At 47.9% G+C, this 21,735-nt stretch overlaps 9 protein-coding genes across 9 annotated transcripts; 7 read left to right on the top strand and 2 right to left on the bottom strand.

Annotated features, from left to right (window-relative positions):
• Positions 1-443: 443 nt before the first annotated feature.
• Positions 444-1,880, bottom strand: ATNIH1004_006995 (protein-lysine N-methyltransferase; the record flags this gene model as incomplete). The annotated part of the gene is made up of 4 exons (XM_033571622.1): positions 444-577; positions 641-776; positions 910-1,512; positions 1,626-1,880. 4 exons carry the CDS (start codon positions 1,878-1,880, stop codon positions 444-446), a joined length of 1,128 nt encoding a protein of 375 aa, XP_033424937.1.
• A 271-nt stretch (positions 1,881-2,151) lies between these two features.
• On the top strand, positions 2,152-2,991 carry ATNIH1004_006994 (40S ribosomal protein eS24; the record flags this gene model as incomplete). Its single annotated transcript, XM_033571621.1, has 3 exons — positions 2,152-2,228; positions 2,552-2,799; positions 2,915-2,991. 3 exons carry the CDS (start codon positions 2,152-2,154, stop codon positions 2,989-2,991), a joined length of 402 nt encoding a protein of 133 aa, XP_033424936.1.
• Positions 2,992-4,637: 1,646 nt separating this feature from the next.
• On the bottom strand, positions 4,638-5,648 carry ATNIH1004_006993 (uncharacterized protein; the record flags this gene model as incomplete). Its single annotated transcript, XM_033571620.1, has 1 exon — positions 4,638-5,648. The coding sequence occupies one exon, from the start codon at positions 5,646-5,648 to the stop codon at positions 4,638-4,640; it is 1,011 nt and encodes a 336-aa protein (XP_033424935.1).
• Positions 5,649-9,391: 3,743 nt separating this feature from the next.
• On the top strand, positions 9,392-11,003 carry CYP6 (PPIL4 family peptidylprolyl isomerase; the record flags this gene model as incomplete). Its single annotated transcript, XM_033571619.1, has 4 exons — positions 9,392-9,471; positions 9,573-10,273; positions 10,325-10,521; positions 10,581-11,003. The coding sequence occupies 4 exons, from the start codon at positions 9,392-9,394 to the stop codon at positions 11,001-11,003; spliced, it is 1,401 nt and encodes a 466-aa protein (XP_033424934.1).
• A 675-nt stretch (positions 11,004-11,678) lies between these two features.
• UAP1 (UDP-N-acetylglucosamine diphosphorylase) lies at positions 11,679-13,381 on the top strand (the record flags this gene model as incomplete). Its single annotated transcript, XM_033571618.1, has 3 exons — positions 11,679-12,401; positions 12,461-13,195; positions 13,310-13,381. 3 exons carry the CDS (start codon positions 11,679-11,681, stop codon positions 13,379-13,381), a joined length of 1,530 nt encoding a protein of 509 aa, XP_033424933.1.
• Positions 13,382-14,904: 1,523 nt separating this feature from the next.
• gisB (putative zinc knuckle nucleic acid binding protein) lies at positions 14,905-15,966 on the top strand (the record flags this gene model as incomplete). The annotated part of the gene is made up of 7 exons (XM_033571617.1): positions 14,905-14,959; positions 15,010-15,045; positions 15,117-15,128; positions 15,180-15,221; positions 15,281-15,396; positions 15,457-15,648; positions 15,709-15,966. The coding sequence occupies 7 exons, from the start codon at positions 14,905-14,907 to the stop codon at positions 15,964-15,966; spliced, it is 711 nt and encodes a 236-aa protein (XP_033424932.1).
• Positions 15,967-16,792: 826 nt separating this feature from the next.
• On the top strand, positions 16,793-18,270 carry DMC1 (recombinase DMC1; the record flags this gene model as incomplete). Its single annotated transcript, XM_033571616.1, has 8 exons — positions 16,793-16,837; positions 16,910-16,946; positions 17,000-17,055; positions 17,114-17,209; positions 17,262-17,365; positions 17,419-17,846; positions 17,911-18,153; positions 18,203-18,270. 8 exons carry the CDS (start codon positions 16,793-16,795, stop codon positions 18,268-18,270), a joined length of 1,077 nt encoding a protein of 358 aa, XP_033424931.1.
• A 385-nt stretch (positions 18,271-18,655) lies between these two features.
• RRP7 (putative ribosomal small subunit assembly protein) lies at positions 18,656-19,639 on the top strand (the record flags this gene model as incomplete). Its single annotated transcript, XM_033571615.1, has 2 exons — positions 18,656-19,576; positions 19,631-19,639. 2 exons carry the CDS (start codon positions 18,656-18,658, stop codon positions 19,637-19,639), a joined length of 930 nt encoding a protein of 309 aa, XP_033424930.1.
• Positions 19,640-20,272: 633 nt separating this feature from the next.
• Positions 20,273-21,341, top strand: ATNIH1004_006987 (general transcription factor IIH subunit TFB6 family; the record flags this gene model as incomplete). Its single annotated transcript, XM_033571614.1, has 3 exons — positions 20,273-20,403; positions 20,450-20,748; positions 20,842-21,341. The coding sequence occupies 3 exons, from the start codon at positions 20,273-20,275 to the stop codon at positions 21,339-21,341; spliced, it is 930 nt and encodes a 309-aa protein (XP_033424929.1).
• Between the last annotated feature and the right edge of the window lie 394 nt (positions 21,342-21,735).

Here is a 21,735-nt window from a genome sequence, read left to right as displayed (position 1 = left end):
TGTCTGTCTCCTTGACTTCCCTATTCTCACCACGACCTGACTGTTACTAGTCGGCGCTCTCTACCCTGTTTGCTTGCGTGATTGATTGGCGGCTTCCTGCCGAGGCGTCAGTTTATATTGGCCACCTTTTGAATATATGATACCCCATGAGCGGACATTCTTCCTTTTCTTTCAGCGTTTTATTGAACCGACCATTGTCACATCTTGGAGCTCCACTTGGGCCATGACCTGTTTCTGCAGAGCGCAGTATGAACAAGTTGCATCGATTCAATACAATAAATATAGTAAACTTAGCTTGAAATAGTACACACCTACCATCAAGTCTAAAGCTACAATGTGTTGAATCGTGGCACTTAGCCTACGGTAAAAGGTTCATTGTACTCAAGTTAGTCAGCACAGCATGCTACCATGGGCGATGCGTATACGCTCCTTCACTCCGTCAATCATGCTGGATTTGTACTTCTCGTGATTCGATATATGCGGATCGGAACGTCAGTCGAGTAGAAGAACCCCTTCTGTTTCTCTGGAGCCAACGGTTCAAACGGGACACAATCCGTGCTGAATTGATTCTCTTCTACTAGAACTGTTAACGCAGGTGACACTCAACCCACCAAGGGAGACGAGAGACGGCAGGACGAACCACAAGCAGACAGGAACGTTTGAAACGTGTTTTGGTTGCGCAAAGTGGCCGAGATGATGAATTGGCTGATTCGGTAATTATCAAATAGATCATGCAGGGTGGACAGAAGATGCGGAATGAGGTCAACGTCGTAGATCTGTTACACAACAGGTGGAGGGAAGATCTCCCGTGTTAGTTTCGTGGTACAAGAGTCCTTCCAAACTGTAATCCTGTACCCCTAGGGGGGAGGTTATCCGGGCGGATGCGGACGGAGATGAGAGGAACCATACCAAGTCAGCACCAAGTGCAACGTCGAAAATGCGAGGGTTCTTGTCTCCGGGGACTGTCCCTGTAGTCGCAACGGGTTGTGTAGCTGAAGATTCGTTATCCCCATGACTGTCCTCAGAGAAAATATCCAACGGAGTCCCCCACTCCCAGATTGCAGCTCCGAACTGGGTGGACCCTGACCCCGATGCCTTCTGGAGCTGATTCCTCCGCGCGCAGTCCCGAATATTCTCAATTAGTGCAGGCTCCCGATCCGTAGCTAGAATGTACTGTGGGTGCAGATGCGCGGCACAAAACATCGAGACGAAGCCCGTGCCGGCTCCAAGTTCTATGACTCGTTTGTCAGAGATGATACTCTCACCGGCCGGCGTAGACAGATACGTCCCCAGATGGAGAGCGGCTTCCCATGTGCGAAAACCGGTCGTCCCGCCGGAGAGGATTAGACCACGGGATTCGGAAGTGATCACTGTTCGAGGTTGTGAGGTGGGAGGTGGGGGAATGGGAGAAGTGTATTTGATGTAGGATAATTGTTGGGCCTGTTGAATGGTGGAGGGCTTAGGCTGAGATATGAGACTGGTCCAGGTTTCTATGAGATCGGCGTGGATTTCCTGGGAAGGCGATGGAATATGTATGAGAGGATGAAATGGATATAAACAGCCAAAAAAAAAAAAGAAAAAAAGAAAAAAAATTCATGCATGAGACAAGGGACTCATAATCATACATCCTCCTCAGGATCAGCAATGGCCTCTTCAATGCGAGACAGGATCATCTTCAGGACTCGTGCCTGGTAATATATCGGAGGCAGAGGCCATACGGAGGCCTCGTTGAACATAGACTCATAGATGGCGCTCTGCAAGGCGGGGTGAATGATCGTCGCGCCCTGCGGTAGGGGTAGCAGAGCGGGGTCGACCTGTTGGTGGAATTGGCGGATAAGGAGGTCGACCTGATCGACTGGAGCCGATGAGGAGGAGCTCATGGAAGGGCGGGTGAGAATGAAAAGAAGCTGTTTAATATCGTTGTGTACAGAGTATAGCAACTCCCCTATCACTGATCGTAGAACGGGGAATGCCAAGGATATCACGTGCATACTAACCCGAAAAGGCTAGCGCTCCATAGCCGAGAGCACACGAAACGAAGCCAAAATTGTCTTGAACATTTCGAGCCCGCCGACAGCGACTTCGACAATCCCATCCGCCTCAACTTCTCCGCCCCTCTCGAAGACGCAGATTCTCGCTGCTACCGAAATCATGGCCGACACTCCCGTTACCCTGCGGACTCGCAAGTTCATCCGCAACCCCCTGCTTGGCAGAAAGCAGATGGTCGTGTAAGGCATCCATCCATCCTATCATTTTATTCTCCTCCCCTGTTCTTCCTCTGGTCTACGGTTACGGTTTCAAACTGGAGAGGAAATTTAGATCAGCATTGGCAGAAGAATGAGGAGGGGAGAGAGAGAGAGAGCGAGAAAATGGAGGAAAGAGTGAAAATTCTGGGGTTAGAAACCGTCTATATACGACTGCCGTGACCGAGGGAGAACATACCGCAGAGGGCCCGACAGATGCTGGTTGCTGAATCCAGCAGTTAAGCCTTTTTTTTTTTTTGGTTATTTTGTGGAAAGAAAATTCGTCATCTAACGTGATGATTCAACAGGGACGTCCTCCACCCCAACCGCGCCAACGTCTCTAAGGATGAACTCCGCGACAAGCTCGCCGACCTGTACAAGTCCAACAAGGATCAGGTCTCCGTTTTCGGCTTCCGTACGCAATACGGTGGTGGCAAGAGCACTGGTTTCGCCCTCGTCTACGACTCCGCCGAGGCCCTGAAGAAGTTCGAGCCCAAGTACCGCCTCATCCGGATTGGTGCTGCCACCAAGGCCGAGAGGCCCAGCAGACAGCAGCGTACGTTACCTTTCCCCCTATCTTCCCCCATTTGGAAGGAGACCACATTCTGGAGTCTGTAAAGAGGATTGAGGAACTGGGAGACTAACGATGGATTTCTTGTAACACCAAACAGGCAAGCAACGGAAGAACCGCTCCAAGAAGTTCCGCGGCACCGCCAAGACCAAGGGCCCCAAGAAGAGCAAGAACTAAACGCATTCTCTCGGTGGAATCTCAGCTGGGTGAATGGGAAGGCGGTAGTTGTTGGAGGTGGACTCGGACGCGGCCAGGGGCTGGGGATGCTAGCGATGGAGAGGATGATAATGATGATGGCGGTCCTCCTGCTGGGTGTGATAGGATTGTGTGGTGGTCCATTGGTATCTATCAGTTCTATCACCTCGTTTGATTTCATACCGATGTCCCATGACGATGAACAAAAAGAAAAAAAGAAAATTTCCAGGAGGGCAAACATTTGTCTATCTATCTTATCTAAATGAGAATTGGGGTTTCGGTTGCGGAAATGGGATGGGATGGATGAAAATTATTATATCTCCCATGTTTTACGTTTTGTTCTGTTTTGATAAAAGGAAATTTCTCTGTCCTATTGCTTGTTTCTTGACAGCATATGTCCTTCATCCCTACCAGCCTCCTAACCACAGTTATTTGATCAATGAGACTCCAACATCGAATGGACCGTCGATGTTCCTGTTAAGAAACATTCCCCTTGTTTATATTTGTTTTTAAAGCTGCCTGACTCTTTCTCCCTTCCTCCAGTTTCGGTTGATTCCATTTACCAGGAACCTACCAGACGGTCGTCCTTTGTGACACGCCAATCTCAACGTCCTGTCCATGCCTGGTATAACCATTAACCTCAGGAGTGATCTGAGCTTAGTGCGTACAAGACAAATTACGAGAGACCTGTAGATAGCTGCCTAGATCCTGAGACTCCTTTTTGACGTTGTTGGAATCTAGACTCTCATTTTGGACTTTTTGCTGTAGCTGGTCTTCCTAAGGGACGACTGGTTGGTGAACACGACGTTATCGGTCGTACACGTACACGTTCTATTAAACTGGTAACTAGGAAGGTGTTTCTTTGTTAACTAAATTTGCCGGATTGGTTTGGAGAAGGTTGCAGTTTCATTCTATTTAGTTTAATGAAGGCTAGATTATTTTTTTGTTATACGAAGCTATCTTCCCCCAGCCCTAACGTTCAGCTGATCAGGACGAAGATTGTATTATTAGCACACTATGCGCCGATCCCAATTAGGTGGTGGTATCAACAAAACAAATCAAGAGAGCTGGGTGGCAACACAGAGACCAATCCAGTGAATACACGACAAGCTGGAACAAAGAGAATCAGTCAATCAACCAACCAACCAACCAACCCGGGGCTGAAAGAAAAGCGCCCAATCTGCCACCCTTATTGCGGCCCGGCCCTATTTGACCAGCTTCACAGAGGGAAAAAGAAATAGCCAACCCTGACCACCAGCAACCTAAGCACAGCCTGCCTACCCACCCCAATATTAGTGTAACTTTTCTGCTCTTCAGCCACAGCTTCAATATACGTTCACGGGTTGGAAAACAAAGAAATTAAAACAAGCATCACTATAGACCACCAAAGAAGGGGGAGGAAGTCAAAAAGATTTGAATAAGAAAAGAGAGAAAGGGAAAGGGGGAAAAAATAAAATAAAAAAACCCAAAAGCACAATGTCGATTATGATAGAGTACGTGTAGGCAAAGATCAAATCCGGAGCTTTCTTTTTTTTTTTCTTGGTGCTGCCACAGGCACCTTGCATACGAAGTATAAGCATCAGTGGATACGGTCAGACGCAATATGCCCCAACAATTGCAGACCTGCATCAAAAACCACCTAGGTTACTCAGAGCGGGGACCGGTGTACGGTGCACCTCTGGTGACGCATCCGTTGAAAGCGCACCATATGGCAATGAGACTTCATAGTCCGAATGTTTTGGGCGAGTATAGGGTAGTCCATTCACCAAAGTACCCGCCCGGCCGGAGTCCCCCGCATCGGAGCATTTCTTGCTCTTTGCCCTGCTGCTATATCCGTATATGTCGGAGCTACTCTCTGTACTAGACAGGAGGCGCCCGCTATCACGAGACAATCCTCGCGACAGCCGGGGGTCATTGCCGCGCAACTCGTCCCCTGACTCTCCAGTATCTAGCGTAGTAAATGCTCCACTGGAAGGCATCAACGGGGATGATGTAACTGTGGAACTCATTGGTAAGAACCCAAAGACAACGTCCTGGGCACTGGTTGGGAACGGCTTTGACCGTGTCATAGGACTCGCACCAAATGCTCCATTCGAGGTCGGCTGCATAGACGTGCGAACACTATTCGGAGCAATACCTTTGCTGGCCCATGAATTGGGTACCCTATAATCCTGAGAAAGAGGCAATGCTGAGAGGGTGGCTTCTGGCGATGTCGTGAAACTGGTCAGGCCTATCTGGGCATGGTACCGGCCGGTTGGGTTGGGAAGAGTGCGGTCGGTTCCTTGTCCTTCGGCCGTTGAAGACCCAATTGACGGGTCAGTTGACTGGGTCCCCTGCCCCGAGAACATGTACGAGTAAGCTGGCTGATGCAAGGTGTTGTCGGGGTCATGGGCTGGAAACAGTGCACCGTTGGAGTCTCTGTTAACGCTAAGGCTGGGATTCCACGCCTTGTGATTCCATGGTAGTTCGCAATAGTCTGTTAAGACCCCTTGAGATGTACTGGGCACAATGTATGCCGAAGATTGGGGGTTATAAGCATCCGGAGACTCATCCTCATAACTGACTGTATGGTCAACACCAAGGGCCTGGCGGCTGTATGAATGTTGAGAATCAGCTGTTCCCATATCATAGGCAGACATAGGCCGTGAAAACGGTGCAACACGAAAGTTTGGTGGGTTTGTTGGTATTGTGCCTCCCAATTTGGGAGCCACAGAAGGCGCACACAAGCTCATTCTCGGGGATGGAGAGACGGCAGCATTCATCGAGGGATAGGGCCATCCAGAAACTTTGGTCTGCAGCATTGACGAGTTAACCTTGTATTATCATATTAGCATGCTACAGTACGATTATACACTCAACGATAGCAGGAGTCTCACTCTAAGGAATTGACAGTTTGTATTTCCAGAACTCCGGCAGTTTGAACATCCTTGGTTATTGCCGATATCGCCGCTACATTTGATTTTTCTTTTCCGACATCGATTGCACTGTTGACGTCAGTTACTCTGATCTAGTTCTCCCTCCATCTTGTATCATTCTTAAATAGAACAATGAGCTACTTACTGCAACTTGTATACGACGCCGTGTCGGATTTCGACCCTTACCATCTGAGTCTGGCGCAGGACTAGCGCAGGCGGTATTCCTGTCCATGAAATCTTGCTGACCATCACTCCGAACGGGATGTGATACTGAAAGAGTGTCTCGCTTTGAGGGTTGGTCAAAGGTGACCTCATCCTCCTGGGGATAGAAAGAATGGGCCATTGCTTCATTCATTAGTGTGGAAGGAAACATGGTGGTCTTGATTCCGAGACTCACATTCAAACTTAAAACGAATCCGAGGGATCAAAAGCACTTCTCAAGGGTAGCCGGGAGCATAAAAGGCCTAAGAATCAGGGATGGCTGTGTCCAACATGTTCCGTCTACTCTCTAGCATTGAAAAAGGAACCGGGAAGGGTGAGGGGGCTTTAGTCGGAAGCAAGGTCAGATTTAAGTCCATGTGTCAGTATTCAATTTTATCTGGGTGTCCCTTTTTTTTTTGGCTCTCTTTCTCTCTTTCTTTCTTTCTTTCTCTTCCTTTTTTTTTTTTTTTTTTTTTTGGCCCCCTGGCCTCCCTTCGCTCTCTTGTTAGCGCTGTATTGGTTCGCTGATAATAGAATTGAGATCACTCATGGCCTCACCAAGAATTGTCCCAGAATGAGCAAAATCTCATCAGCTTACTTCCTTATTCGAAAAAGTGCTCAGTTTGATACCTCATTCTTCCTACTTTTTTGTTGTACTAGGAGAGTATCATGCAGATTTCCGCGTTGCATTCCACTCAAGAGTCACATAGGCTGAATGCTTCAGAACTTGCTGGTGGAAGGCTAGACAGACAGAATACCGGGGCCTTTCGGAGGTTCTGTTTCACAGAGTAACGTTGCACGGATTGAACATGGTCTGATAGAAGCCACAGCGAGTCAAGCTGAAAAGCTGGAGATCTCTGTGAGTAATCTGAACCAATGGGCAGAAGCCAAGGTCCACAGTTGCTCTACCTTTACCAGCACTGTCACAAAACAACGATGGGCACAGCTCTCTTCGGTGATGGCAGCTAGATCCAATGCGATATGCAAAGACAGTATCAGTGGGGATGCTCTAAACGGACAGCTGCCGACTACGTTTGCATAAATCCACAAGAACCAAACCAATCTATTGGGGTGGAAAAACGGCCATGGGAATGTTTGCCCTTTGAAACGGCGGTTATCGGAAGCTTATTGGTTCGGCTTTTGCAGAGCTCAATATCAAACAAACTGTTTTGGCGGCCCAAACTCGGTCAGTACTTTTGGCATGTCGTTAGTTCATCTGGTATGGAACTGAGCAACACTGACCATAGTTGCAGTCAAGATTAGATATCTGGTATCCGATAGAAGAATAGAACGGCTGGTGAAGAGGGGCCTTGCAAACGACTCTGATCCAGTAAATTACACCAAGGTCTCGGAAAACTCTAGGCTTTCACGTCTCAAGCCAGTGCAGAGGGATCGGCCAGGCCAGGTAGGTTTTCTCAGTCCAACGAGGAACAGCTGTAGTAGCCAAGAGCAGACCAGAAAAAAGCCCTGACATAAATGGACCGATTTAAACTTGTGTCCAGGTCACCGGGCTGGATCTGCATCTGTGCATCAGGTTGCGTGGTCCCTATCCACTTTTTTTGCTTTTCCCGTCTGATCTTCTTCAATTATTTGCAAACTGCGATGGGTTGGACTTCGAACGAATGGGGACACAGTGTAAAACTAAGAGGAACAAGGGGGAAAGATAAATCTGGGGGGGGGAATATCACTCGAAAACCAAAACAAAAACAAAAAATAAAGGAATGGATGGACGAGACTCCAAAACAGATGTAACTAAACCAGCATCATCGATCCAATAAGACAACACAAGAACGTGGGCCCAGAAAGGATCAGTATGCACCAAGTTCAGGGGTCCGGAAGACTCTGCCTGACGTAGCGGACAGGGTCCATCAACATCCACCTGCGCTCAAGCCAACACGGGGTTCACCTGCTATTGGTCGTGATTGGAATAGTTTCACCTTCAGTGCATGGAAGTATATCCAGTCAATCTTTTCAGATAGTAAAAAGGGGCAACAAACATGAGTACTCCATAGTTTAGTTTTCATGCTCAACCGAAACCCGTTGTAAAAATAGACAAAATGGGTGTTTGAGTGGGAAAGGAAGTAGGAGACTGTGTGTGTGTAAACATCGACGATAGTCAACAAGACCCTGGCATAGTGTTTGGTCACGAAGGGTCTGCTATTGGAAATAGGGCCAGCCACACTATATCCAGAACCAATAATATTGTGTTCATCACTCAATGTGACATTAGCCCTTAAGGCTTATAGACCGAGAGCCGGGGACACCGATACACCGAGAATTAAAGAAATAAATTAAGGAACAAGAACCCCACCACGTGTGCTCTCTCAAGGAGAAAATATTCGTGTTGCCACTATTTCTGTGCGAGAGAACTAGTGAGATACTGGTCACTATTAACTAAAATACTTAGCTGTTAGGTCGAGCTGCAGGAGACCGCCCGTTATTTTCCAACGCCTCTGTAGTGAAACAATGAAAAGCAGACGAGAACGGCCAAGCAGCAACAGTAACACTAGTGTTATTCTGATCTTCATGTCCTGTACAGAGTCAAGATTCTATTTTATACTGTCCAAGGCAATATCGGCTAGGAGTCGAAATGTCCATTTTGATATATTTATAGGGAGGTTGTCAGTCAACCTGGTTTTGTCAGAAGTGATCCAACAAACAACAAATTAATAAATCCTAGGATCTGACCCAAACGTCGATATTAGTCCCCCTTGGACTTATTTTTTGTCCGACATGTCTTCCGAAGGCATGCCGTTGAGTCCAGAAGATTAGTCTTGTTACACAGTAGAACGCCGGATGGACGATCCGGAAGTCAATATGAGTTCCTCGAAAGAGTCGATGAGGGTTGGGTAAAGGTATCAATCATTATTCGCAGCACCTGTATGACCGTTATCTACCCACATTTGTCGCCGTTGAAATACTAAACAAGAGGGACCGGGTGGGAGGATCGACGTTTGGGGTGCGCGGCAGCGGCTCCGCAACTTGACTGTTCCGCCCTGCTGCTGATTATTAAATTTGCCGTCATCAACGCCCTTTCTGCTTCCTCTCAATGTTATTATCGCCCCCCAGCTGAAGCTGAAGCTCTTTCTTCTTTGCTTTATTTTATTTAATTTATTCCTCCTCTTCTTCTTATTTTTAATTTGTCACGTCTAATTTTTCTTTTTGACGAGTCCAGGAGCTCTCACTGGCCCGCCCTTCACCCTTTGACTCGCTCCCTCAAACGTAACGTTCATCGTCGCGATACACGCAGTTGCCAGTAGAGCACCATGAGCGTACTACTGGAAACTTCTTTAGGTGATATTGTCGTTGACCTATTGGTCGACGAGTCCCCTAAACCATGTGAAAAGTAGGTACATTTGCTGTCTACCTCATCGCTATGGTCACGGTGTTGTTCGATGTCGAGTAGCTGAATCTGAAACTAAAGCTGTTCATGTTCTCTCGTTGTAGCTTCCTGAAGCTATGTAAAGTCAAATACTATAATTTTTCGCCCGTCCACAGCGTCCAGAAAGGTTTTACATTCCAGACTGGTGATCCCATTGGACCCGATTCCGCAGAAAGTGATGGCGGATCATCGATCTGGGGCCTACTGGAGGGTCCATCAAAGAGGGCCTTCACACTCGAGATCCCCCCGAAATTGAAGCACGACGAGCGCGGAACCGTAAGCATGGCGACAGTTCCATCGCCTCACGATCCCGACCTACGACTTGCTGCGAGCCAGTTTATTGTGACACTCGGAGACAACCTGGATTACTTGGACGGCAAAGCGGTGGTTTTCGGAAAGGTTGTGGAAGGGTTCGATATTCTTGAAAAGATCAATGAATCCTTTATTGACGAAGGAGGCCGGCCGCTTAAAGACATCCGCATTCGTCACACAGTTGTCCTTGATGACCCTTTTGAAGATCCTCCGGGTCTGGTAGAGCCGGCAGAAAGCCCTGTGCCGTCGAAAGCACAATTGGCTACTGTGAGGATTGCAGATGATGAAGAACTTGATGACAACATGGACGAAGAGTCCATGGAAGCCCTTCGCAGGGAGCGGGAGGCAAGAGCACAAGCCCTGACATTAGAAATGGTTGGCGATCTTCCATTCGCTGAGGTCAAACCGCCGGAGAATGTTTTGTTCGTCTGCAAGTTGAATCCGGTCACGCAAGGTACTACTATTTGTTCCGCAAATGATTGAAAATTCTAACACATGGGGACAGACGAGGATCTTAACTTAATCTTCAGTCGCTTTGGGCAAATTCTGTCATGTGAGGTCATTAGGGATAAACGAACTGGTGACAGTCTTCAGTACGCTTTCATTGAGTTTGAACATCAAAAGGACTGTGAACAGGCCTACTTCAAGATGCAGGGTGTTCTGATCGATGACCATCGCATCCACGTGGATTTCTCTCAAAGTGTGAGTATGCCTTGTGCACTGGTTGTCCTTGGGAAAATTGGTATTGATATATTCTGCAGGTATCGAAATTATCCGACAGCTGGCGAAATGCCACCGTCTCCAAACGCAGCGGCCAACGCGGTGGCTTTGGCGGTGTGGCTAGCCTTGAGAAGAAGCGACAGTATCGAACGCCCGACAACCATCATCAACGACCGGATGACTATGCCATGGTATTTGGCAAACGCGATACAAAGCGACAATCCATCCCTCGTGAGAGGTCTAATAGCCGGAGTCCGCAAAGAAGCTCCCGTCGGGATCGGGAATCCAGTCGAAGCCCACGTTGCAACTCATATGGAGGCCGATATCGCGATAGATCATATATCTCGAGCCCACCGCGGGATGGATCCTTTGGACAGAAGAGTCGAAGTCGATATTACAACCGCGAGCGGCAAGGACGAGATAGCCGGGATGACGATCGATACCGTCAAAGACAGCGTCGTTAATCTAGAACTGATGGAACCCAGGTATCGATACATCGAAAGAGCAACAGCAATGCCTGTAATTAGCCATAACCCAGTTATGGTAGTCATCCGCAGCGGCCGTGTATGTAGTTACGTATGTATATTTATACATTACCTACCCACCTAGGTTAAGTGGTATAAAAATGACAGTATGATCTGTTTTCTTAGAAGTCGGTGAAACAGGCCCCACGCGCTCCTCGATGGCACTCTCCATGATTGGCTGACCGAATCTAATTGTGGCTGTCCATGGATTTCAGGCAACTAATAATAGACACCTAGAGACTAACTAGTAGAGAGTGGCCAAATATTAATAGCAATAGTAACAGATATGAGGTGCGATGGGGGCACTAGAGAAGATCTGTCGAAAATCAGAAAATAGATCCAAAAAACAAAAAAACGCTCTCCTAACGGTCAGGAGAAACGTTTAAATCCCAACCCACCATACTTAATTGAAAGCTTCAACTTCATCCGGCGCTCTCAATTAAAGGCCAACTTAACCCCCGTCCCTACTTTTTCTAATTCCCCTCCAACCAACACCTCCCTTCTCCTTCCTCTAAGCCCCCTCCTCCTCACCCCCCTTTTCACTTCTCCCTTCCAAATCCCAATCTCTCTCATAACATTTCCTAGAATACCTAAACCAACGAATAAATCGCCATCATGGCTGCAACGATCAAAGAAACCTTCACCAACATTGTGGACAAGATCCACGGCTATTCCGAGAATGCCCCTCGCCAACCCTCCCCCGAAGAGCTCCAGCTGCTACAGCAGAATTATACCGAAGCCGGACAAGGGCATGTGTTTGCGTTCGTTGATGAATTGAAGCCCGTGGAAAAAGCACAGCTTTTCCATCAGCTGTCCAACTTCAACCCCACCCGAATCAACGAACTAGCTGATAAGGCACTGAACCCAGCCCAAACCCAGGATGGGCCCGTTTCTCTCGAACCCTTGCCTGACATGGCCACCGCCTCGATTATGGACTCCAATCCTGGTGATATTCAACAATGGTATGATGAAGGTCTCCAAGTCGTTGCGGACAACAAGGTTGCGGTCGTCCTCATGGCTGGTGGCCAGGGCACTCGTTTGGGAAGCTCTGCCCCTAAGGGTTGCTTTGATATCGGGCTTCCTAGCCAAAAGTCTCTCTTCCAGATTCAAGCAGAGCGAATTGCTAAGCTCCAGCAATTGGCAGAGAAGGTTTCCGGGAAGGGGGCTGTGATCCCTTGGTATGTGATGACCAGTGGACCAACTCGCAAGCCAACGGAGGAGTTCTTCCAGAAGCACAATTACTTCGGCCTAGAAAAGGGCAATGTAGTCATATTCGAGCAGGGTGTCCTTCCCTGTATTTCTAACGAGGGTAAGATTATGATGGAGAGCAAGTCCAAGGTATGTCGTTGTCTGGCCCGTCTGCAGGAGAACTCAAATTTAACGATCCAAAATTATAGGTCGCCGTTGCGCCAGATGGCAACGGTGGAATTTACCAAGCCCTTCTAGCTTTCGGCGTGAGGGAAGACATGCGGAAGCGAGGTATTCAACACATCCATGCCTACTGTGTCGACAACTGCCTGGTCAAGGTTGCGGACCCCGTTTTCATCGGGTTTGCTGCCTCGAAGGATGTCGATATTGCTACGAAGGTTGTCCGCAAGCGTAATGCGACCGAGTCGGTGGGCTTGATTCTCCAGAAGAACGGGAAGCCCGACGTGGTCGAATATTCCGAAATTGACAAGGATACGGCCGAAGCCAAGGACCCCAAGCAGCCCAACGTCCTGAAGTTCCGGGCTGCCAACATTGTCAATCATTACTACTCCTTCCGCTTCCTTGATTCCATTGAGACCTGGGCACACAAGTTGCCTCACCACGTTGCCCGGAAGAAGATCCCCTGTATCAAGCCTGAAACCGGAGAAGCTTTCAAGCCCGAGAAACCCAACGGTGTCAAACTGGAGCAGTTTGTCTTCGACGTTTTCCCCTTGATCCCTCTGAACAAATTTGCCTGTATTGAGGTGCGTCGTGAGGATGAGTTCTCACCACTGAAGAACGCCAAGGGTACTGGGGAAGACGATCCAGACACTAGCAAGCAAGATATAATGAAGCAGGGACAACGGTGGATTGAAAAAGCTGGCGGTATCGTGGTCACCGAGGATGACAAAGTCGGCGTCGAAGTGTCCCCGCTGATCAGCTACGTAAGTTTTCTTTCTTTTTTGGTGGGGGGATGGGGTTGAGCCATATGCTTGCCATCGAATGCTACGGTTTTGTATCTTCCATCGATCCCATGCTAACGTTGATCGATTTACTAGGGTGGTGAAGGACTCGAATTCCTTCAAGGCCGTGAAATTAAGGCCCCGGCAGTGATTGAGAAGGAAGAATAAGGGGGGATATGACGTTCATTTTGGTTTAGCTGTGATGTGCATCAAAATAGTAATACAGGAATGGAATGAAGCATCGATTGTATAGCATCGTACTTAAGTAGAAGTGGGTCATTAATTTTCTGTTAGGAAAGGAAACTAGTAGCTTTTACAAAATATTCCGAGAGTTGGCAGGTAGAGTCCACTCCATGGTAATTTTTATGCCATACCTACGCATCCAGACAATCCGGTCTCACTATAGGCCGGGCATGAGTGAGGCTTCTAAAAGGGGGATAAAATGGAACCAAAAAAAAAAAATCTTTTTTCCAGAACAATCACAACTGATACCTATTTAGCAAAGCAAAAACGCGACTGTTATTTAGTCGGAGGATGCATCTGCAAGTCATCGCAGGTGACAACCCGCAAGGGTGGACAATGCACAATGCACAATGCTGACTCATCTTTAATGCCTCAGGCCTAACGCCCCATGCCAATCAGTCCGTCTGGGGAGGGGTACAACCTTACGCAATACGGGAAAGTTCGGAAGCTAAAAGAAACGGTTTTTTTTTTTTTTTTTTACACCCTTCAATCTCAGGTTCAGTACTGAACTTGGAAGAGAGGCAACGGCATCAGGGAATCTAAGGAAAATAAATATTATTAAAGGAAAAAGAACCAAGGAAATAAAGCAAATATTTACAAAAAAAAGAAATAAAAAAGGGGTCCCTTAGCGCAGGTTTACTACCTAGATCCCCTCCCGCCCTTTCCTGCTTACTAGCTTGGTCGCTTGTTCTGGTTCGAGTATTTCTTAGTTTACACGCCTTTGTGGGCTAGTTATAGGAATTTCTTGAGATAGGTAGACCTTTAGATTTTGTTTTAATATTTGTTGGATTCTGAAGACCGAAGGGATCGGACTACTGTGAGTAGAGTTGCTATACTGTAAGTTTTTATCTTTTCCTATGAGGTACGCTATTGTGTGAGCCTTCAATGCATTACTTTTTTTTTTTTTTTCTCTTAGTCGCTTGTCTTTGTCAGCCCACCTTTTCCCAGTCTCGAGAGTCGGCTGTTGAAAAGTGTTGCACCTCCAAGGCTATCGGGCTGACCGTCAAACAACAGCATTGTTAACAAGGAGAACTGAAGCTTATTGTTAGATTAAGGAAGGGTGAGTCTTTCCCACATCTTCCTGTATCTTTCACCTTAAATGGCCGCTCTGGTGGTTACCGCGCGACTCCATTTTTCTTAACGACTCGACTGTGCTGCACTTTTTCGATGGCATCTTCACATCCCTCTTGTGTTTTCTTTCCTTCTTTACCTTTCCTTTCCTTCCTTCCTTTTTTGCGGACAGCGAAAATGGATGGCCGACGATTCTAAAGAGCAATTGTCATTTTGCAACCTCGATCAAGCTATTCAGTGCCTGTCCCAGGGCTTCTGTACCTGGAGTACTACATCAATCAATTTATTTCATGCGATGCGACTCCTTGAGCGGCTAGATTCATGGACTTGAATTGCTAACTGCAAATCCTTTTTTTGTAGCTTGATATACTGACAGGATGTTGTTATCTCGACGTGCGTGCTACAAGTGTGGCAACATCGGCCACTATGCTGGTTAGTCGCCATGGCAAAATGCGTGAATTCGTGCTAATCGGGTGATGTAGAGGTCTGCTCCTCGTCAGAGCGTCTCTGTTACAACTGTGTGTGAAACCTGTTCCTTGATGCTTTCGTTACTGCGATTGTTTTGGCTGATGTACTTGTGGTTTAATAGGCAAGCAGCCTGGTATGTGTTGCGTATCACCTATCTAGGCCCAAAGATCTAATCCACCGATAGGACACGAATCCAGCAGCTGCCCGCGTCCCCGTACCACCGAAAGTGAGAGTTATTTTCTTCCTATATCGCAAAGCCACAAGGGTGTTGACATGTGCTTTTAGCCAAGCAATGCTACAATTGCCAGGGACTCGGCCACGTCCAGGCGGATTGTCCCACGCTCCGTCTGAACGGTGCTAACGGCCGTTGCTACAACTGCAGCCAGCCCGGCCACCTTGCTGTATGTCTCTAGCCTCATGCGCCATAACTGAACGTGCCTAATTTGTCCTCTCTCATGTAGCGCAATTGCCCTGCTCCTGCTTCCGGTGCTGGTCGTGGCGTTGGTGCTCCTCGTGGGGGTTTCAACGGCGGATTCCGCGGCGGGTACGGAGGTTATCCTCGTGCTGCAACCTGCTACAAGTGCGGTGGTCCCAACCATTTCGCTCGTGACTGCCAAGCCCAAGCTATGAAGTGCTATGCTTGTGGCAAGCTTGTGAGTGTGATCTTTTCTTGCCTAGTAGATAGGGCCTTGACTTACAATTCTTTCTTCCAGGGCCATATCTCTCGTGACTGCACTGCTCCGAACGGTGGTCCCTTGAGCTCTACTGGCAAGGTCTGCTACAAGTGCGCCCAGGCCGGCCATATCTCTCGGGATTGCCCTAACAATGAGACCGCGACTCAGCAGCCCACCGAGTCCAGTGCTACTGCCACGGCCGCTCCTGCCGCTGCTACTGCCGCCGCCGTCACCGTCGAGGCCAGCTCTGAGTCAGCTCCTGTTGCTGCTGCCGCCCCTACCACTGCTGTAGCATAAAGGCCCCGGTCATCGTCTTTTTTTTTTTTTCTTGTCCGTTGATTAACTGTGTCCAACTACAGGGGGACCTAGTTCTATGCATCATTCTGTCTTCCTTTTGCACTAGGGCCTGCCGACCCCGGTCTTGATTTCTTCTTCCCCATGTTTCTTTGCATATATTACACCGCCCATGTTCCGGTTTTCGGGACCGGCCTTTTTCTATTCCTATTATGTATACGATGAACAAAAAGTTTCACGATGTCTAAGGTTCCTTTACGGCTTGGATCCTATACATGGCTCAGGTTCTTATGATTGGCGTCTATTGTTCTCCTCGGGTATCTCTCTCATTTGAATTATAGGTGCGACAAGAAAAGAAGGAGACGAGGCGATGCGATGGGTTAATTGAGCGCAGGAGAGACAGGTGGACTGAAGCAAGCACGTGGATACGCATGGGAAAAGGCTTCAAGTTAGTACGGATGGGATTGTTTGTGCTGAGGATCGTGAGTGAGCGAAGAAAGGTGCCTGGCGTGGTGGCTACTCCTCATCTTTTCGTACTATATTCTCTTTATATCTGTCGAATGTGAAACCAAAAAAATACTCAAACATAAACCTAACTAAGAAAAAACAATTTTCTAATTGACTAACTTTGAAGAAGTGCTTTCTGCATATGCATTGATATTTCCTTCTGGCCATATCCCGTGACACAAGTCCATCCCCCCCCTCTTCCGTTTCATTCGAAGTCCGTCCTTGTCTGTTCTTTGCTCCCTCGTGGGAACGTAGAAACTCATCATTAGCATCACTCAGCCAACATAACGTCTTTTGAGTTATTCCATACGGCAAACGCACCATGCCCGGGTCTGATACAAGCGATGAGTTCAACGACGACGGCGATGTAACAGCCATTTCCTTCTCTTAATTATCTTTCTTCTTCTACTGTGAGATTTAACACATATCTGCTCTACAGGCCTTCATTGTAGACGTGGACTCCATCCAGGCTCATGGTACATTTGTTCTCTAGTAGCCATTATAGGGGCAGGAGCTGACCGGCAAACAGGAATCGGCGCTGCAGATATCACCAAATTGAAGGCGAATGGGTTTTACACCGTCACAGTATAACAACTCACCTATCTGCTTCCATTCTCTATACTGATTTATTTCCACACTTTAGTCCGTGCATGGGGCCACCCGGAAGACCCTTCTGAAGATAAAGGGGTTTAGCGAGGTCAAGGTGGAAAAGATAAAGGAAGCTGTCAACAAATGCTTGGTATACAATGATATCTTGATCTACTTGTGCTTATATTGACTGATCTGGTCAGCCCTCTGCCTCCGGCTTCATTACAGCCATGGAGCTATGCCACCAGCGGAAGAGAGTGGTTCGAATCTCGACAGGGAGCAAGCAATTCGACTCTATCTTGGGAGGGTAAGGAACTTGGAGTCTTTCTTGCTGAGTGTTCTCCTGACCCGTAGTTCTAGGGGTTTCCAAAGCATGAGTATCAGTGAAGTGTTCGGGGAATTCCGCTGCGGAAAGACCCAATTATCTCACACTATATCTGTTATCGCACAGTTACCCAAAGAGATGGGTGGCGCAGATGGCAAAGTTGCCTACATTGACACCGAGGGAACATTCAGGCCAGAGCGTATTGCCCAGATTGCGGAGCGCTTTGGCGTCGATCCCGACTCTACCCAGGAAAACATTGCTTATGCGAGAGCTCTGAACAGCGAACATCAGTTGGAGCTTCTCAACACTCTTAGCAAAGAGTTTGCTGCCGGGGATTACAGACTGCTAATCATCGACAGTATCATGAACTGCTTCCGAGTGGATTACTGCGGACGTGGAGAACTCGCGGACCGTCAGCAAAAGCTGAATCAGTTTCTTATGAAGCTTGCTCATATGGCTGAAGGTATGCCTCCGTTATTCTATGAATTCTGCGTGGTCTACATGGCTAATCAGGAACTCCGACATAGAGTTTAACGTCTGCGTTTTGATGGTCAGCATCCACCGTCACTGTATCTTGAAATGGCCATGCGCCTTAACCTCTTGGCAGACAAATCAGGTTCAAAGTGACCCTGGTGCTAGTGCTCTTTTTGCCGGGACCGACGGCCGCAAACCCGTAGGGGGACATGTTCTTGCGCATGCATCTACAACTCGAGTGCTTCTTCGAAAGGGCCGCGGGGAAGAACGAGTGGCCAAAATTCAGGATTCTCCCGGTTTGTATTTTCTAGAAGTACATATAATTAATGGACTGACCAGCTGTAGATTGTCCTGAACGAGAGGCTACATATGTAATTACCAATGGCGGAATCAATGATCCAGATAAAGTCTAAATTGACAGGATCACGGTGTGATAATAGAATCATGAAAACAGGATGAGGGCAATTCTTAGAGAGGATACCAAAAAAAAAAAAAAAAAAAAAAAACCTAAAGTGGGTAGATGGGTTATTTGTGAAGAAGGCTAAAATACTACTTCCGGTCTGCTGTTGTCTTACATACTTTTCTCTTAAGGCGTGGTGATGTATGTTTAAGTGGTGCCGCAAAATATATCTTAACGGCGGATCTTTCCGCCTTCCGAAGTTCATGTAAAATTTCTCGCGAGAGCAAATCTCTCTAGTAGTATGGTTTCTTTTTTGCGCAACACGGACCTCTTATTTATTCTTTTTTGTTCTATTATTTCTTAGGACTTATTTTGTAATGGCAGGCAACTCCATCAAAATGAAAAAAGACCCTCAAGAAATAGCAGGCTACACAGTCCTCCCGATACTGCTCCCCGAAATACCCGGCTTCGCAGAACCCGCAACTCATTACCTCTACCTTCGACCCCATGAACCTCGCATCCCGGATATTGATACCCCTCGCTCTCTCTTCGTGGTCAATGCACCGATCGATACAACGGAGCTTCACCTGCGCCACTTATTCGGCACCCAGCTTTCCGCTGGCCGAGTAGAAAGAGTGCAATTCGAGTCGGTTCTCACGAACAAGACTGGTGGTATGCAGGCAGCCACGCATGGGAACATATCGAAGAACAGGAAGCGTAAGCGCGTCACGGTGGATGACCTACAGAGCCAGCTCGATGACATTGAGTTACCCTCAACGTGGAACCAACAGCTCCAAAAGAGCGGGGCCCACGCCATTGTCGTTTTCGTCGATAAACCGAGCATGGAGGCGAGTTTGAAGGCGGCCAAGAAGGTAGCCAAAAGAAAAGATGGAGGCCGGATTGTCTGGGGCGAGGGGGTCGAAGATCGTCTGCCGAAGTTGGGATTGCAGCGGTATCTGCAACATGACCAGGCGCGGTTCCCGCCTCGGGTGGAGTTGCTGCGCACGGTTAACAAGTTTATGACAGTCTTTGAGCAAGTGGCGGAGGCGAGAAAGCGTGAGGAGGCACGCAAGGCGCAGGAGCCAGATGAAGATGGCTTTATCACCGTTACTAGTGGGCCAAAACTCACGTCAACGGCACATGAGGATGAAGCGAAGGCGCTCATCGAGAAGCAGAAAAAGAAGTCGCAGGGACTGGACGACTTCTATCGGTTCCAGTCGCGGGAGAAGAGGAAGGAGAGGCAGAACCAGCTGCTCAGGAAGTTTGACGAAGATAAAAAGAAACTGGAAGAGCTGAAGATGCGCAAAGGGAAGATTAGGGTGAGTTTCAGGTCTCTTAGGTGTGAACAATGGCCGACTGATTGGTTGAACTAGCCGGAATGATGTATCTGTCTTCCTGTTAATTCATTTAGCCTGGCGTTTGAGGGTTTCTACCAAAAGTTTTGCAAAATTTACTCAACTCAACGGGACATGTGAGTATTGTCAGGTTTTCTTCTGTACCTGTTGCCTTTTCCATTTGATTGTCATGATGATGCCGCTGGGGCCAGAGTAGCAAGACTCAATCCGATGTCTGCCATGCCTTCAAAAACCAGCATACTAAAAATATCTTCTCACTATTCTGAGACAATCCATTCGCTGACATTAATATGTTTCTTAAAGCTGTGAGTTCTGTTACTAATGATGATTGGTAACTCTGTAGGTACCGCTCTCTTTGTTTAGACTTATAGGCGTTTGAGTTGGGTGTGGTGGTATATAGTGAGTGTCGCATGGAGTCTTGTGGTGTGGCGAAACCAGATGTATTCCCATTGTATTTACTACTAGACATTTTCCTCTCTGGAGTCAGCAGAAGATGTCTAGAGCCTCCCAACCCCATGCCTAGGACTATTTATTTATTTCTTGTCTACTCTGCTGTACTCAGTATGCCTGGCCATGCACGGACCACCATAGGCTTGGCATGACATCTTCATTTACGCATTTCGCCATCCTCAAGCAGCCGAGCAGTTGCATCGATTCATAATGACCTTGAACTTTCTACTTGAGTTTATCATATTGGTTTGGCAGCGGACATTACTAAACTTCAGTCTATTGGCCGCGAGCATTAATATTGCCGATATCACCCCACCGGGGGTCGCTTCTCCCAGCTACCTGTTCTTATAATAGATAAATGGCTTCAACCACATCTGATATCCCCAGAGGAGGGGGCTTTATACAGCCGTCTCTTCCATCTCCGGCTCCTTCGCAATCCACGGCCATTCCCTCTATCCTTCCCGAGCAAAGATCTCATCCGCTTCGAGCGGGTTCCATGAAGGAGACCACTGTGATCAATCACGTCGACAAGACCATCCTCACCATCAACCGGCGACATGCTAAGAAATTCAGCAGCGCTTATGACGATCAAAGCCAGCCCGATTCTGGACGAGGGTATGAGAGCTTCCAGGAAGTTGCCAAAGACATCGAGGGGTTGGTCGATGTTCTTTGGGTCAGTGGAACGCGTATGTTCAACAGTTATTTCCCTCCCAATCTTATGAGATGCTCGCTCTTTTGATATATTCGCTGTTCGGAACCTTTCCTGACTTTCTGTATAGCGTCGCTCCAAATACCGTATCTGATTTCTTTGGCGGTGCTAATAAACTCATATCTTCCCGAGTACCCTTTTTCTCCAAAGGCAACTTTCCGTCTACTCAAAAGGTTGGACTCCGTGTTTGCCTCTCTGTTGACCGGAGAGGACGCGGATTCGGGCGCCCCTCTATCTGGGTTTGAGAGCAGGTCCAATATTGTCTCGATGACGGAGAAGGTCAGAATCAAGAGCATCGCTGAGACGTGCCGTGTAGCCGTTGTGGAGGCCAGGGAGCAAGTTGACGAACCCGCCGGTCAGGAGGAAGATGAGGACAGCGGCGGCGACGACGACGACGACGATGACATAGAAGATGTTTACGGAACCGGCGACTACTCTCCCGATGCCCCTGGAAGGTGGGAGATGGAAACTGCTCGGGTCTACGAGAAGACAATACAGTTGTTAGGGGATGACTTGGGGAAAGCCGGTGACATCTGGGATGATAACATGGCCGCTGGCGATACGTGTTAAGCGTGAACGTAGTTGTAAATGAATATGCTGCTGTATTATTGGCTATATACCTCCGAGCTTTGTCCATATACAAGAATCCAATACATTCCCCGCAAGAGGCCTGCTTTAATCGAGGCTACCCTGCCCCTCTGCGGGCTGAGTGTAGCAGTTTGGCAGTGACTGCAGGTTATTACTCTATGTATGCATATACTTTGTTTCTTTAATTTTTCATTCTTTGTTTGGTTCCCTTTGTGTCAGATCCACAATTTTTAAAACCCAACTGGTAGCCTGATTCAAGCGCGTAGCAGAGCGCGTACCGCCATTTGCTTAACACGAACCAGACCAGACAATTACTGTAAGAAATAAAGACTCCTGCCTCAGTCAAGTGGGGGTACCAGTGCTGGTTTTAGTGCTC

Source organism: Aspergillus tanneri, assembly GCF_003426965.1.
Source record: "Aspergillus tanneri strain NIH1004 chromosome Unknown AapTan_7_pilon_pilon_pilon, whole genome shotgun sequence".
In the NCBI taxonomy this organism is placed as follows: Eukaryota; Fungi; Ascomycota; class Eurotiomycetes; order Eurotiales; family Aspergillaceae; genus Aspergillus; species Aspergillus tanneri.
The sequence above is the reverse complement of the archived record's forward strand: the minus strand, read 5'-3'. Positions and strand labels throughout refer to the sequence as shown.